Genomic DNA, 17,050 nt, shown 5'->3' with positions numbered 1-17,050 from the left:
GTGATTATATTGGTAGAAGGATGTTGGAGATGGAGCTGCCAGGCAGGAGGGCAAGAGGACGACCAAGGAGGAGATACATGGATGTCTTAACAGAGGACATGAGGTTGGCTAATGTTAGGGTAGAAGATGTTCATGATAGATTTAGGTGGAAAAGGATGATTCGCTGTGGCGACCCCTGATGGGAAAAGCCGAAAGAAGAAGAAGAAGAAGATGTGTAATAATTCTCAAAACTTAAATTGACCCCCGACATCTTACAAACTTAAGTGGTGGCCATTTTAAATGTATAAGATAGAAAGTAATCACCTGGCCTGTAAATGTAAGATTTATACATGAAACACACATAAAAAATACATACATAAACTTGATCACCAAACTCTTTTGTAGTGAAGTTTTCTCCTTTTTGAGAAAGACATTTTGGCTAATGAGGGTGCGAAGGGGAGTACAAAAGTAAGTAGATGTAGTAAGCAGATGTATCGTAGTAATCACTGAACATTAGCTGTGTCTGTCTCAGAATTGTTTCGTCTTTTTCTTCTTCTTCTTTCAGTTACTCCATGTCTAAAACACCCTAGCGCCCCTAGCGAACAATTTAGGAATAGTTTATTTTTCAGAAATCCTACTTCATGTCTCATTGCATTTTTTCACTTTCAGATTTATCCCGCGGGCCAGTCTTAACCCCTTGTCGGGCTGGTTACGGCCCGCGGGCCGTATGTTTGACACCCCTGGAGTAGAGGGTAAAAGAGTCAGTTAGCTTAATCACTATTCTTCAATTCAAGGTATTTGTACCTTCAGCTTGTATCTTCCAGTCATGTTTCTTTGTTTTAATGATTTAAAATTCAAGTAAGGCATTTATGTAAAACATTTCACATATATACCTTAAAACAAGATCTATGACAAGGATCCTTGAAATTTAATTAATAAAATCTAGTTTAAAATGTAAAACGTTTGAGGAGACTCAACGTTTTATAATTATGTTGTGTTTAATGTTATGTATAATAATATGTTTCCATGTTGTGTGTCCATCCATCCGTTCATATGGCTATCCTAATCTAAGCAATACTAGGAGGGAATTCTTTCAAATTTTCCACAAATGTCACCTTGGACTCAGTGATGAAGTGATTAGTTTTTGGTGGGCAAAGATCTAGTTCACATTCAGCTTATGTTCATCCAGTTCTTGTGGTGCATTCTTGTAATTTATTTATGCGATTTTGGTGACCAAAAGGTCAAGGTTGTAATAACCTCCCCTTGAACCAATCCTTGCGAACTGATATGTCAGGAATGCAGTGATGGAATTTTTTCAAATTTGACTCAACTGTCCACTTGGACTGTGATGAACTGTATACATGTTTCCTCAAAACTGGCACATATTGGCACTTTGGGTCAAAGATTAACTGATGTGATTTTGGTGGTCAAAGGTGAAGGTCACTGTGACCTCATGTATGTCCCATCCTTATCAGTGTTTTATCTCAGAAGTGTATGCATTGATTTCATTTCACCTAGCCCAAACATCCACTTGTACTCATGCATTAACTTTTTTGAAATATGAGTCTGAACAGACGTGTGTAAACTACAATGTCTCTGATTAGTGGAGGCAATGCAGTTGTTTTAGTTTTTCCTGTGGATTTTTCTGGACACCATCTGCTGGTCATGGTTGTAAAATTGAGTTGTGTACAGGACCTAGAGGATGCAGACTATTCATAATTGTAGTGCTTCTCTAGTATTAATAATATGGGTAATAATAACAATATGGAAATTGACACCATGGGAAATTGCTGGAACCATCATTGTCACCCAGCCTTTATTATTAAAAGCACACTTTTCTTCTGGCATGAGTTAGTGTGTTTTGAAGCCTATCACAGATTGTAAAAGATTACTCCCTAGTTGTGGAACATAAAAACAGTACGTATATGATATGACCCAGTACTGTGATGATGGCAGAAGCCAATGTTCTTTTTTCCAATGCTTTGTTTGAGTTCAGTATCATTTATTAGCTAGTTCTGCACTAGCTAATAAATGATACTGAAGACTGAAGATTTTCTGTTTTATCGGCATTTCAGTTTCTTTAGTTGTTTTGAAGCAACTACCTAAGATATTCTTTAAGTGTATTTGAAATATTTAGTACCAGAGTGATGATAACTGATGATTATAGTAATATTAATAAATCTCAATATGTGCTCAATAAATCTTCTCTACATCCGTTTGCATCAAAAAACTATAACACAGACAGATTTCTCCACTTCTCCACATTACATTAGGCCACCTCCTCACACTGAGCAGAAGGATTTTTTAGCCCTGATATCCTCCATCAGGCTCGGCACACTATTGCTCTCCTAACTATTTTTATCCATCCAGAAGAACATGTTGGCATCCTTTCCCCGTACCGCTCCCATAATTCCTCTCTGTGTCCAAACACACGCTGACAAGAAATAGATCTGCAGAGGCCCAATGTATCACAAAAGGCTGCTGTTTCACATGAACAACTCCACTCACGCTCTCATCTTACATTAATGTGGCTCACACACGCTCTCACTCTCTGTCTCCCTCTTTGTGTGTGTGTGTGTGTGTGTGTGTGTGTGTGTGTGTGTGTGTGTAAATGATGAAAATAAAGGTAATTCGGGAAACCGACTGGGGCATCTGGCCTAATTCCAATAGAAAATGGAATTAGATTAGTGCCTTCCTCTTCTCACAGCTTTGTGTGTGTGTGTGTGTGTGTGTGTGTGTGTGTGTGTGTGTGTGTGTGTGTGTGTATGGCTATCATTGAAAGCATTAATTTTTAACCACTGGACTGAGGACATTTTTATAAAGTGAATACATTTTAGCAAGTTCTCACAATGAGAATGGTGTTTCAAGAGGGGTTAGGACTAGGATTTAGGGTTAGGGTTAGAATTAGGCTTTGTTTAGAGTAAGGCAGTACACAAGATAAATTAAAAATAGAAACAGAGTATGACAGAGCATGGCCTATGTGACAGTAGGGGGCTAGGAAATGCATTATGTCAGTGAGTGTCCTCACACTGACTGCCATATAAAAATATAGGTGTTTGTGTATGTGTGTGTGTGTGTGTGTTTGTGTGCGTGCGTGTGTGTGTGCGTGCGTGCGCTCATGTAGGGGGAATCAAGGCAACAATGGGGCTTGGCAGCAGCCGGCTGCCCAACACAAGAACGTTGATGAACAGTGAAGAAACAGAGCTGCTGCTGCTCAACACCTTCTTGTTTATGTGTGTGTGTTGTACACATTCTGGTTGATTAAATTTTTTCCTTTTCTCCTTTCTGCTCTGTATTTCCTTTTAACGCAGTGCTGGTCCTAAAGGAGACAACATTTATGAGTGGAGGTCGACCATCTTGGGCCCTCCCGGCTCTGTGTACGAGGGGGGAGTGTTTTTCCTGGATATCGCCTTCACACCAGACTACCCCTTCAAACCACCCAAGGTGAGTGCTGGCCTGCAGCTTTGCTGCACACACACACCCCATACACCCCCAGTCATTCACCCAGAGCTTTGAACAATGCCAGCATTGTCCCAGCTGGCTCTCAGCATTTCACCCTGTTGTCCAACAACAATGAAGTGTTCACCTACAGCACGTCTGCAAACTAACGGCATGACAGCAGCACAGAGGCACAGAATCAAACCAAAGACAAATGATGGCCCTGTTTTGTATTTGTTTCTGTAGATATTCTAAATGTAGGCTACTAAGGGATAAGACTAGTGTTTTCTTGCTTCCAACACACCCTACAAAACAACTAAAACTCCATTTAGTGTGACTCCATTTGAACATCCAGTGTATATCTGAGAAATCAAAGTGTGCTACACTAAAATATCAGAAGGTGCAAAGCGATTGTGATCTATTTACAGAAATTGAATTTACTATTCTTTATTATGTTACCATCAGTGTGTAATCCCCCGAAAGTAAGAATCACCACAGTTTCTTCAGCTCAGAATAAGCAACTTACATAGACTCCACCATGTTTCTACAGTAGCCCAGAATGGACACTGAATTTAAAGAGGGAATTTAGCATTTTAATGTTGAAATCTCAGTTTGAATCAGGTGACCCAATAGCACAACTAAATGAATAAGATGAAAAAGTTGCAAACATTACTCAAACAACTGTGTATATACTTTGGATACAGTGATTGTTGGTTTTGATCTTCTGACAGTACAACAAATGTAGAATATCAACAGCTTCATATTTTATATGTTTCTTGTTATTGTGTCCCCTCCTGATATGCATGATACTAGTATTCAGCAGCATTTGGCTTCCCTCCAGCGAGGCTGTGGGTTTGTGGGTATGTGTGTGTGTTCTGCTGATGCAAGTGTGTGTCAGTATTTACACACTAGACTGGCTGCAAGCGGTTGCCGCCTCCCTTGCTGCTTCCTAGTTGTACTTCTGATTTCACTCTGGGTTTTGGTTTCAAGTCTAGAAATACTCACTGGCTAACCTCCATCAGCTATATAGAGACATGTGCTGTAAAAAAGTCAAGTAAAATATTTTAGGGTATCTGCCCAACTATATCCACATTTAACATTGACCATCATTCCATGCTTTGGATTATGGTTGAGAAGTGAAAGAGAGTTGTTGCGGAGGCAGAAGCACCATTACAGAATTTCCCTGTGAGACTTTATATGCAAAGCTTGTCCTGAGGGTTGAAGCCATAAGACATCTGGTGGTCACCACACATATTAGGATTCAACCTCAGTGAATATTTTGCAGTTTGATGAGTCCATATTTTCCATAATTTCAGGTACATAGAGCACTACTGAAATAGTTTTACTGCTTATTGGTCTTATAATAGACTTTCATGTAGTACCTCTTATGACTCTGCGTGAAACGTTTTGTTTTAGTTCCTGCCCCCACACCATCTTCTCAAGGCACACAGCTTGTATGATCCTGTGGTTAAGAGAGAAAACAAAGAGAAGAGTGCATTGATTTGTATGTAGAAAAAATAACATAATCTTGTCGGCAGGAGAAAGTACAAACTGTCTCACTAATTTAAAGTTAGGGCAAATAAATTAGTTTCAAGTTTACATCCGAAGACCTCTGCAGATGTGAACAGGTAGGTTATTCTAGAGGAAGGGGGTGTCGTAGGAAAAGGCCCTGCAGCCAGCTGGCTTCTTTTTAACTTAAGGAACACACAGGTTTCTTACATTCAGAGAGCAAGTATAGTGTAGTGTACAATTGAAGCAGAGGTCAGTTGAACTTGGTTAAAATTCTAGCAGCAGCATTCTGAACTATTTGGAGGCTTTTGGCGCTTGCTTGTGGCATGCCTGAAAACAGTCCAAGAATCCAGTCTGAGTGGCACAAAGATATGAATTGAAGTCTCTGCATCTGCAGTGGACACAGAAGGTCGAATTTTAGCAATGTTTTGTATGTGAAGGAAGGCAATCTTAGTGATGTGTTGTGTGCTGTTTAAAAGAAAAGACAAGATCAAACGTGACAATGTCTTTTGTTGTGATTTGGCGCTATAAAATAAAATTGAATTCAATTCAATTCAAGGTTTTTGGCCGTTAACCCCGTTAATACCATGGGGAGCAGAGCTTTTGGCCGTTCTGCCCCTACTCTTTGGAATTCACTACCACAGGACATCCGTAACACTGACTCTCTCCCTATCTTTAAATCCAAACTCAAAACCTACCTGTTCAAGATTGCCTATTCACTTTAATCTACTTTTGTACTTGTATAGTCTGTTTTGATTTATTGTGTTGATTTACTTGTATAGTCTGTTTTTGATTTATTGTGTTGATTTATTTGCGATGTACAGTGTCCTTGAGTGTTTTGAAAGGCGCTTTAAATAAAATGTATTATTATTATTATTATTATTATTATTATTATTATTATTATTATTATTATTATTATTATTATTATTATTATTATTAAAATTAAACTGGTGATGGTTTTGGGACAAGCCAGTTTTATCTGAATTTCGGAGGAAGGGATTATGTCACATGCTTTACAAAGCAGTTAGGAAGAACTCTAATTTAGTACTGTGAGAAGGGTGATCTGCCTTCACAGGGAAGTACAGCTGAGTATCATGTGCATAACAGTGGAACTTAATTCTGTGAAGAATAAAGATCTGTATTTGTACTGAAACTCATGTTTATTGCTGGCATCTCTTTAAATTTAATTTTTGTTTTCCAGTGAAGGTGGAACTCTTTGGTAGTCATGTTTTACACCATACTTCAGTATGGTGTAAAACATGACTACCAAAGAGAAACAATGTTTACTAACTGGCTAAAAGGGCCTCCTTCCTGGCAGTCCATGCTGAGGGGGAAATGACCCTTGTCAAAATTCTGTGCCTCCTACTGCCTTGTTTTTCCAGTCTGCCTGTGAGCTGTACCATCCAGCAGTTCATTGGATCACAGCCACCAATCTGACAGCTGCAGCTGCTCACTACGCTGGCTCACTGACTAATGTTGAGATGATAAGGCCTGTTAAGGCTGACACTGATACTCTCAGATGGAGGGAGTGAGGGGGTTGACCGTGGCATTGCTTCCAGTATATGTTCAGCAGAGCTACAAAGTCTTCCAGCTTAAATGACAGTATACGTTGTTTGAAGAAGTGCACTTACTGGACCTTTTGTTGTCATAGAAACAGTAAAAAATACAATAATACAACCGTTACAAGTAGTGGATTTTTTTTAATCTATAGTGCAGTAAGTTTTTATGCCATTTTTTTAATCTTGATTGCATCTTGCAGCTGATACATCTGTCCACCCAGCCTCCTCCTAATGTTGACTTTCTTGCTTTGTAATTACGTCACCATCTTTTCTCATTTGCTCATCTCATAATTACTACACATGCTAAAGATCGCCAAGCTAACAAATTACTGCTCATAGTACTAACTGTTTAAAATAATATACATCCAACTGGCTAATTTTTAACAGGAGGACGGTCTCAGAGCTGCCCAATGACAGACTGGGAGATTAGTCTCAAACAGTATCCACCTCCATCTACTCTCATTTCCTCATGGCTTTGAACTAAATTCTTGTGCACACCTTATTATTTACACCTTCTGCTGTAATATACGGTACTCTATTTCAAACTTGTGAAACAGGCTGGTTAACATGCCATTATGAGTCATAAAGTGAAGCTTTAACTTACAATCAGCCATTCCATAAATTCTTTCTATTCTGTGTCATTTAAGATGTTACATGATGCCTGCCTGGTCATTAAATTATAAATCAGTTCAGTTACTTCTAATCTCATTTGCCTGAAGTTTATGAGGTAGGAACATGCTCAATCACGGTAAGGCCAGAAAGTCTAGGGACTCTAAGTACTCCTGCCTGCAAAGTCATTAAAAAGGTTTCTCTGATTTACTTTGCTCACTTAAGCGTTGGGCAGTACGGAGGTGGCTGAAGTACACAATCTCAATACTTATTGCAAAGTGCAAGTATTAAACTAAAAAGTACTTCACTGCAAGTTGACGTGCCATGTCTCGAGAACTGACTGAGCTACAGAGACTAAAAAAATAACTTGATGTTGTCAGTAACAGTAACGGTAACATGAAAGTTTGAGTCTAATTCAGATTTGATCCACATGTGCCTCACAAATAAGGTTGTTTAATTCTTTATTTCATATACAGATTTAAGGAACCTGTGTTCTGTCTATTAACTGTCTCTTTAGTTAGTAGCAAGGAAAAGAAACTCAAAGAGAAACTCAACATTTTAAAAGGAGAAAATATTCATTGTAAAGCATTTTTTCCACATTTGTGCTGTAAACTGCAAACAGATGTCCAAAGACACATGTTTATTAATTAATAAAAAATAATCACAAAGCATCAGTTTTCCTGTAGAGACTTGGTGTGGAACAAAAGCAGCGGCTAAAATTTTATAAACACTTTATGAACTGCCAGCTGGTTGACACATAATAATCAGTATTTATTAGCTTCTCTTAAGAGATTCTTAAGATTCTCTTAAGAATCTGAATCTGCAAAGTAACTAGTAACTTGATGTTTGCTGTAAAATCATATTTAGCATGTTGTGCTAATGTTTTCTGTGAAGGCAGTATTTACTCCAGAAGCACACGGTACTTACACCTGTAAATCAGAATGACAGTTGTTGTTGCAGTATAAAAGAGGATAGAGGTTGTGTTTATGGCACAAAACATAACACAGATGCATAGCTTTTGTTTCAGTACTTCGAAGCAGCATTATAATATGTTGGCATTAGCTGTGATGGGATTACCCCCTGTTAATAAGACCACACAGGCTATAAAGGGATCTGTTTCATGGCTGCTGCGCTCCCAGCATTAGCATGCCACTGCTAACCCATCTCTGTGGAGGTGTAAGAACAGAAGAGGAGTGATGCAGACGAGAGACCTGCCTTCAACTAGTCAACATCAATCACCTCATCTCCTGCCTGCCTGCCTGTCACATCTCCGGAAATCCTTCAGTGTAATGAAAAGCGTCCTGTTTACCGCACTGCCTGTGTATCATGAGTCAGCTGCTGTCTGCTCTGTTATGCCAGTATGGAATGTGAGGAAGGGAGGCCTTGTTTCTCATGCTAGGCTTGTTTGTTTCTCCTAAGAGTGAGATGGGAAGGGAGGAATGGGGAGTTAATGAGCAGATAGAAGTGGGAGGTAGAGGAAGACATCAGTGAGGGCAGGCTGCAGCCACAAAGCTGAAAAGGCAGACAGCGCACAACCATGTCTGAACTGCCAGTCCTGGTCAGCGTCATAGATTTTTAAGGAAACGCAGAGGTCAGAGGTCACTTCTTAATGATGTTGTGTTCATTTCTGATGTTCAGCTCTGCTGAATTTGGAGGCTGTCACTGTTCACTGTTGACTGAGGTAGATCCAGAGGAACAATGAAGTCTGTGTCATGGACGTGTTGAGGAAGCAAGTTAATCATACCAATGATCTTCTTACATTTCTGCATAATGTGTGAACTTCCACTAGATTCAAACTAAACATTAAATGACTGGGAAAGATGTAGCTTGGAATAATGAGCTCATAGTGAATTTCCCTGTAGCCTCTATTGGCTGATTGTTAAGATTTTAACGTTTAGTATGTTGTTTGTCTCTCTCCTAACTTCACTACAGTCACCACACTGACACATTTGTTTAACTTGTGTCACACAGAACTTGTGGACCTTTTGTTCGTACTATAGTGTTGCATTAAAATGCTATCAGAAGGCAGGACGAATTATTGTTTTTTCTGCAAACTCAATTTAAACTGTGACCCCTAAAAGCCAGTATTGATCTAACCTTCTGACTGCGTTATCTCAGGTGACGTTCCGTACAAGGATCTACCACTGTAACATCAACAGTCAGGGGGTGATCTGTCTGGACATCCTGAAGGACAATTGGAGTCCTGCCCTCACTATCTCCAAGGTCCTGCTGTCCATCTGCTCCCTGCTCACTGACTGCAACCCTGGTGAGAGCTACAACATGCACATACACTCACACACTTAGCTCTCAGCTCTCTTTAACACTGAGACGCACACTTCTCCCTGTCACAGCTTTTCCTTTTTTAGCTGTGCTGTGACAGATTGATTGACATTTCCATTCTGTGTGGATAATGTACATGAAGTGTGTCACTTTAAGGTACAAGTTGTGCTCTTTGTAGCACAACAGCAGCAGTATCCTGAGAAGTAAGAAAGGCTTATTGAAGTGATGAAAATGCTGCTGGTTCAATTGGCAGCCTTTCAACAATTTTGTAATAATATTAGCTTGTGTTCGTTATATCTGAATGACTGACTATAAAGTGTTCCGTTCAGTTCACGTCTGGGACATTTTAATTTTTTTCTTTATTAGTAGTAATTTAAGCTAAATTGATAGGTGTAAAAAGTCATCTAGGCATGCAAATGCAATTCGTGCAGCTTTTATGTTTTATCTTTTATGATAAACATTACAAATTAAAATGTTCTATTAATTTACTAAGTAATATTCCATTTGTTATTTTATTCTGATTTAACCCAATTAATCATAAACATATGCAATGCCATATGTGCGTCCTTGTAGCACAAAATAATTCTTCTGCCTTTAATTAAAGGTAATAGCAACCTGTTTTATATTGCATTGAACAGCTATACTAAACAAAAAAAAAAAAGTTTTCTTCTCTGGTTAACTAGCCAACACTGGAGATTATCTGTGAGTTAAGTAAATTGTTATTGTTAAAGTCACTTTAAACTGGGAAGTAGTGAAACTCTTTACAATTTTATTTTAAAAAAATCATACTTTTTCATGTTGTCAGCTGAGACTGGTTGTTCATATCTTTTACTCAATGCATTTACATACACTCATGTAAACGGGTTACAGTCTGCGTTCTCAAGAAAGCGGATTTCTTCAGTGTCATGTAAACTGGAAATCTGGTTACTGTAATCGGAGTAGGGGATTAGAGAAACCTGATTTCCCAAGGTAGATTTCTCCTGGAGAAGGTTGATTACTCTGCCGTGTAAACATGTAACCAGGTTCTTACAAGTGCACGTGTATAACAAAGGCAGTAGACATTCACCCCTCTATTATCAGGTGAGAAGTGCAGTTGGTTGAAAGGAGAGATCATTACACGCAGCAATTTTCCCTTGTTCTTTTTTTTTTGCCACCTAAAATCCAAGTAAAACTGAAACCAACACAAAGTTTTCCATAGATGTCTAAATAAGTCACTTTTCACTGTGCATTTCTTGAATTACTGCACTTTGAGCTGTAAATAGGAGTGCTGTGTCGTTCTCTCTTACAGCACTCTCAGTAACCTTCACCAACACACATATCTTTAAAAAAAAAAAAAAACAAGTGTAAAATATTAAATAGTGATCGGGAAGTCTTTTTTTTTTCTCCATTCCTATAAAATCTGGGAACAATGCTTCCAAAATCAACCCAGCAGAGGAGAAATCAAATGACTCTTTTGCTGCATCTATACTCAGAATTTCAATAACCAGGTTTTGAGTGCATATAAACTTGTTCCCCAATTACCAGAGAAACATGGTTTCTTAGTAACATGGTTACTTGAGTGCATTGTGTAGTGTAAGCAGCAGTAAGCAGTACAGCAGTAAGTGTAAACTTACTTACTGCTGTTTTGGAACGACACTATGCAACTTCCACAGCTGCTACTGAGGTGCACATGCTACACTATTACTACAGGGTGCAGTGCTGTCCAGCTGGAAGGAGCCAAGTAGGCTGAACAAAGATGGGTGAATCCCACAGATTAAGTGGACAGATGAATATGTCTTACTTAAGGCCTCAGGTTGCTTCACATTAATTGCACGTGTATAGTGTGATAGTCTAACAAAATACGTGTCTCCAGTAGCACGGTGCATTTATGTGTTACTGTAGGGTTGATGCATGGGTAACACTCTAATGTACAAAATGAAAAGCAGTATAGAGGTTAATTTGTTAATTACATACTGTCAGACTCAGCCTCTCTTCCTTGGAAAGAGAATGTCATGTCAAAAACAGTCTGACAAGAACTCTGTTTGCAGCATACTGAAGCCTTTACACAGCAATAACCACTACTACTGTCTGTCTAAATGTGTGGCAATTGTGGGAATGAGAAGCAGAAATAATGATTGTGGAATAATCATGTCATAAACGGGGAGTCTGAGCTTTCCTGCTCCCTTCATTGCCGTCCAATCAATATTTAACCAGGATTGGCTGGCTAAACACAATCCTGTAAACAGCTGACAGTATTCACTGGGAAGACATCAACATATTTAAAGCTAATTAGATCCATTATAGAACAGTTTACCAGCAGCAAACTGCACTGCTGGAGAGACAGAGAATTCAGTCTGTCTTTATGGACCAGTTGGACCAAGCTAGTTTCAGTGGTCCTCAGTTGCAAATACAGTTAATGCCTGTTATTATTAAACTGAGCAGGCAGAGGTGGTAAAACAACTGTTGACAGAAGCTGTGTATTATCAATGAATGTGCAATGAAGTTCAAAATTAAAGCACTATGAGGAATGTGTCAGGGGACAAAAAGGTAGAAAAAAAGCTGGAGAATTACAGGTGTTTTTTGATGCAAAAATTGGAGAATAGAAAATAAAGAGTAGCGGGATCTCCAACAATGGCTTGTGTCCCCTCTGCAAAGATTGCTCTTTAATAAATGTAGCAGCTAGGATTCTCAATCCCTCTGCAAAAATGAGAAAACCTTTTACTCTCCTCCTCCTCCTCCTCTTCAATGTTTTCAGACGCTGAGATGATACAAGTGGATTCCTTAGAAGTGTGAAACAAAGAGAACATGATAGACACACAGTCCCTGCCAGAAAAATAAATCCATTTCCCCCCTCTTTCCTGTTATCCACGCACTTTCAAGCTGATTTTCTGCCTCTTGCCTCATCAAAATCAGTCCGCTTACTTTGCATTTCAGCTCTGGCTCAAGGTTTTTTAAAAACCCAGCCTCAAGTGATAAGGACCTACCTGCAGGTAGCTTAGGTTCTTTGGTTCTAGGTAGATGTAGGTGGAGATTATTGCCACGTAGCTCATTAAAGTGGGGGAAGAGGATGTAATGACAGTTAATCAACCCTCCCAGAGCTGCAGTCCCTGTTGTCATGCCCTATTGAGCCCTGCATCTAGGTCTCACAAACAGATTTCTACCTGGGGCATCCTGGTGGCTTGTTGAGGCTAAGCCATATGGCTCTGTGGCTCTGTGTCCAAAAAAGTAGTGTTTGTTGTTTGTTGTTTGTTTCTCTTAATTTTTAACAAAGCTAGAGGGATACCACCTTAGTGAGTTCTAATGCTGCTGTCTGGCAGTTTAGTCATGGCAACAAGTAGCATCTTCTGTCTCTGGAAAATTGATTAGAGACCTTAAATTCTCCAGGGTAACTTCACTTCTCACCTGACCTGAATATACTCATTAGCTGGACAATGAAAAGGTTGTGAGTACATGGGAATCGTTAGGCTCTAACTCCTATAGCCCTTCCTACTCCCAAAAATAGGACCAGGTAGGACTCGCCTAGCTGGTGAGCTTGTGAATCTAATTTATTTGTCCACAAAAGTTGAATTTATTTGTTTCCTTATGCTGTTCTCTGCTTGTTCAATTACCTATCCATTTCAAAACTTTTAATGGAAATTCTTGCTTCTGCTTGCAAGAAACAATGCACAGTATACTGTCTCTTCTTTCCTTCTTGTTATGTAGACCCCTAAAAAGAAATCAAGAAAATTAAGTTTCCTAAAGAAGTCAGACCCTTAAAGTCAAAATACCGTGATATGGAAGAACCCCCAACATCATTGAAACCCTAGAGGGGTATAGTGTGGATAGGTGTTTGTGCTGCTTGCTCAGCCAAGCTCATCACACTGCATCGTCAGCAGGTCATGCACCACAGGAGACAAACTGAAGCCAGGCAGAGTGTATGTGAGACTCAGGGAATTTGTTTCTCTCTCTGTCACCTAACTGAGAAATTGACCCGCGGCATAACGAACTGAGCAGCAGTCCGATCAATAAAGGGGCCTGAGGGAATTCATAATGGTGGTTGTTGACTGACCGGACGTGTGCAGTGTGTCAACGTACTGGACAGCTCAGGACTACTGCTGCAGCTCTCCATGATGACCTCTGATTTACAGCTGCATGCACAGTGTACTGTGCTGCCAATAAAAGTGTTGGCATTGCTGTTCGTCATAGTATACCAGCTTCACTTCAGACCACGGGAATGATAGAGCTCCAATTGTTTGATTTACGGCTTTTCTGTGGTTTTCACTGGATGTAATAACATTCCTAGATATGCTGATGAGCCAACGTGGTCAAGGTGGTTTTGCCACCATTTTAGACTTTGTCAGGTACATGTCAAACCACACAGATGTTTGTGTAAATATGCTATATGTCCTAAAATATCACTCCCATAGTTTTGCTTTTAAAGAGTGTGGCATTGCCCTCCCTCAGGATATCTGTTAATGAAGGGGAGGTTTATGCTGTAGTGTGACCTAGACAGGGTACAGTATCCAGAGAGTGAATCTTGAATTAATGTTTCTGGTGGTATATCATCTGTTCTATCATCAGGCCAAAATGTATATTTGTCCACAGTAAATAATAAAATCTAACAGGAAGGTTGTGAAGTGTTTTCAGTTTCCACATTTGCTCCTCAGAGTAGGATCTTAATATCACAGCTTCACTGTTGAATAACTCTCTAAAGTATAATTGGGTATTATGTGTATATGTGTTTACGGCCTCTTAAATGTATTTGAATATTAAAAAACATTGGTTATTCACAACCTTATGTCTGCACTAGCAGTTCTCGTCTCCTGTGCCTCTGGTGGTGCATTGTAACATTTCTTGGATTTTGAACTAGGAATGGTCAAATGTAGTGCTTTTAAACCTCTAACCTCCTCTTACCTCAACAGCAAAATGTTAACATATTGTTTGTTTCATCTAGTACTTACAGTAAACACACAGTTAAGGGTTTCAACATGCTACATGCAGCTATTTGCAACACAAAACGCACACAAACTTGAAACTACACTCACTGTCGTCTGCCTAGGCATTTGTTACAAGGAAGAAGAAAGTGAGCATTGCTATAGTGTGTGCTGAAAAAAAAAAATTAAAGAGCATATTTAAACCATCATTATCATCATCAATATGCCCAAAATGATTCCTCCAGCACTAGGTACCTTTAATTGACTATTAATCATTTTTGACTATTATTTAGATACTGTATTCAGTTTAAGTCAGTGTTAATTGAATACATTGGTACTTTTGGTACTTTTTCTGTTTGTCAAACAGTATAAGCCATTTGAAGACCAAATTTTAGATCTTAGTAATTTACGATTATGGCATTAGTTATTATTTCTTTGAGTTATTAAAAAAATAGTACATTAATCTACACTTAAAATTACTGTTATTTCGAGTCTCCTAGTTAGGATGTCCTAGATTAACATTGATCTATGCACTTATCATTGATCATTACATCCACTGGTGGTATTATAGATGACACTGATTGATCCAGAGCTTACAGTATCAAATCAAGTTAGTGGTAGAAGGAGACTTGAAATCAATCCACTGTGCTCCACCTTTCATATATTTGACTTATAAAATTACAATAAATCAAAAGCTGCAAAACTTCCAGTCAAGCAGAAATAATTGGCCTTGTCTGATCGGTTAGGAGGGTGAGCCTCACTGAAAAACCTTTAGAAGGAAATATGTCTGCATTGCTGCCACTATTCAATGAATCTGGCACTCAGATGCCTTTGAGCTCATCTCTGTACATTAAGATATGTTTTGTAGCATATTTCTACCAAAAAATTAGAAAAGGTTACATAATGCAGCTTTAAATTTGTTGTGTGCTGTATTGAGTTTCACTGAATTCATTCTTCTTGTGTTACAGCCGACCCCCTGGTGGGAAGCATCGCCACACAGTACCTGACCAACAGACCTGAGCATGACAGGATAGCCAAACAGTGGACCAAACGCTATGCCACATAGACCGACACCACCCTTCCAGGAACCCCACCTAATCCCACCAAACATAGAAAAACACACACACACACACACACACACACACACACACACACACACACACACTTACACTTCCAACAGTCCCGTCCTGTGAAGTCTATGGAAGCACACCCACCCTTGTCATCCACCCTGTCCCCCTCCCCTAAGAACTGTTATTTGTTCCATGCTGACTTGAAAAGCTTCTTTTTTATACAAAGAGTCTATTGGGATTGTATTTTCCAATACACTGAATGTTGATATGGTCATGAAAAGCTTTAATACTGTTACTGTTCTTGTTGATGTTGTTGTTCTTATTGTTGAAGCATTGTTTATAACATTGTCGCCATCCTTGTCATCTTCTTTATCTAGAAGTTTGCGTGTTATTATTCCCGTTTCATGTGATGGTTTCATGGAAAGTGAGTGTATTTAGTTTTCTTCCAGTGGTTCTACAGCTCATGGTCAATATTAGTGCATGGCATAAGGATACGTGTTCATGCAATGGACATGGAAGTCATGGTATTATTTCAGACCTGGCATGGAGCGAGTCCATCACCATGTATGATGATAGTGCTAGTTTGCTGTACATTTAATGCCTTGTGACAATACATACTCATTGAATACTCAATTAAACACTGGCTGTAATGTGACAGAGCTTGTCTTAGCCTTGCTTCAATCTGAGCATGTGTGATTACAGTGTTTGTACATGCAACCTTATTTCTCTGACCACTTCCTGTCACAAATGAGTCGTCATGGGCTCACCGCAGAAAGTGAAAGGTTATTCAAGTATTGTAGGTCAAAAATCTTCAAAGAAATTATGTCATTGCCACTCATTTTGCCCATTCAAGTACTCTCTTCACTCTAACTGATATTGAAGCCACAGTAAACATTTGATTTGATCAGTTTTCCTTGCTGACAGCCAGTTCTGCAGAGAAATGGTTTGAAATTAAGTGTGAGCTATGAACCAGCCCTGGAATTGGCTTGTTTGAAAATTGGTATGTGTAAGAAAACCCATTCATTTCAGGGCATTAAAAAATGGGCACCGGCTCCACAGGGGACTCTACTCTAGAGTAAAAGTTGGATTTTTTCCTGATATGCAACATTACATCATCTGTGCTGCACCAGCCAATCCCACACTTGCAAGTGAACAGTCCTGAAGGGAAAGACATGTTTACATTATGGTTGGAAATCAGCTGGTGCCCACCCCACAGAATTGTTGTACATGTGTTGTGCTGCACTGGTTCCAAATGGATGAAATGTCCTCTTTATTCAGTTTTGGTCTGAGCTTTGTGGGCTGAGTTAATCACTGGTGACCACCAGCTGAAGGGATAAAATACTACTTAGCTAACTTTTGTCTCAGAGTTTCCCAAACTTGAAGTGTCTCTCCCTGGCAGTTGTGGCCTGCAGCCCATCAGTTGGTGATTAATCATTGATGTACAGCCTATTCAAAGCATGTGCATACAACTACTAAAATACTTATCAGTCAGTTTGTGTGTGATATGTAGCGATTTTTCAGTACAACTAGTAACATTAGCATTCTACCTAAGGTTGAGCTGTTTAGTACAGCTCCCACAGGAGTTTGGAAGGGGTAAATACTGCAATGGCCCACAGTGAATGTGCAGTGCAAACAAAAGGTGTTTTTCCAAGAACACCTGAGCATAGTGAGACACCTTTACTTTGTAACGTTAGTTTCAGTGTCTCACATGTAC

The 17,050-nt window shown here is 39.3% G+C and overlaps 1 protein-coding gene across 1 annotated transcript in view; it reads left to right on the top strand.

Annotated features, from left to right (window-relative positions):
- Positions 1 to 15,991, top strand: part of LOC113154868 (ubiquitin-conjugating enzyme E2 E2-like) — a 57,942-nt gene extending 41,951 nt beyond the window's left edge. Inside the window, exons 4-6 of the mRNA XM_026349278.1 lie at positions 3,291 to 3,423; positions 9,213 to 9,360; positions 15,235 to 15,991. Coding sequence (XP_026205063.1) covers positions 3,291 to 3,423; positions 9,213 to 9,360; positions 15,235 to 15,332 — 379 coding nt within the window. The 3' untranslated portion in view covers positions 15,333 to 15,991. The remainder of the gene's footprint in view (positions 1 to 3,290; positions 3,424 to 9,212; positions 9,361 to 15,234) is intronic.
- Positions 15,992 to 17,050: the final 1,059 nt, after the last annotated feature.

Source organism: Anabas testudineus, chromosome 11, assembly GCF_900324465.2.
Source record: "Anabas testudineus chromosome 11, fAnaTes1.2, whole genome shotgun sequence".
Lineage (NCBI taxonomy): Eukaryota > Metazoa > Chordata > Actinopteri > Anabantiformes > Anabantidae > Anabas > Anabas testudineus.
This window is presented reverse-complemented; position numbering and strand designations above follow the sequence as displayed.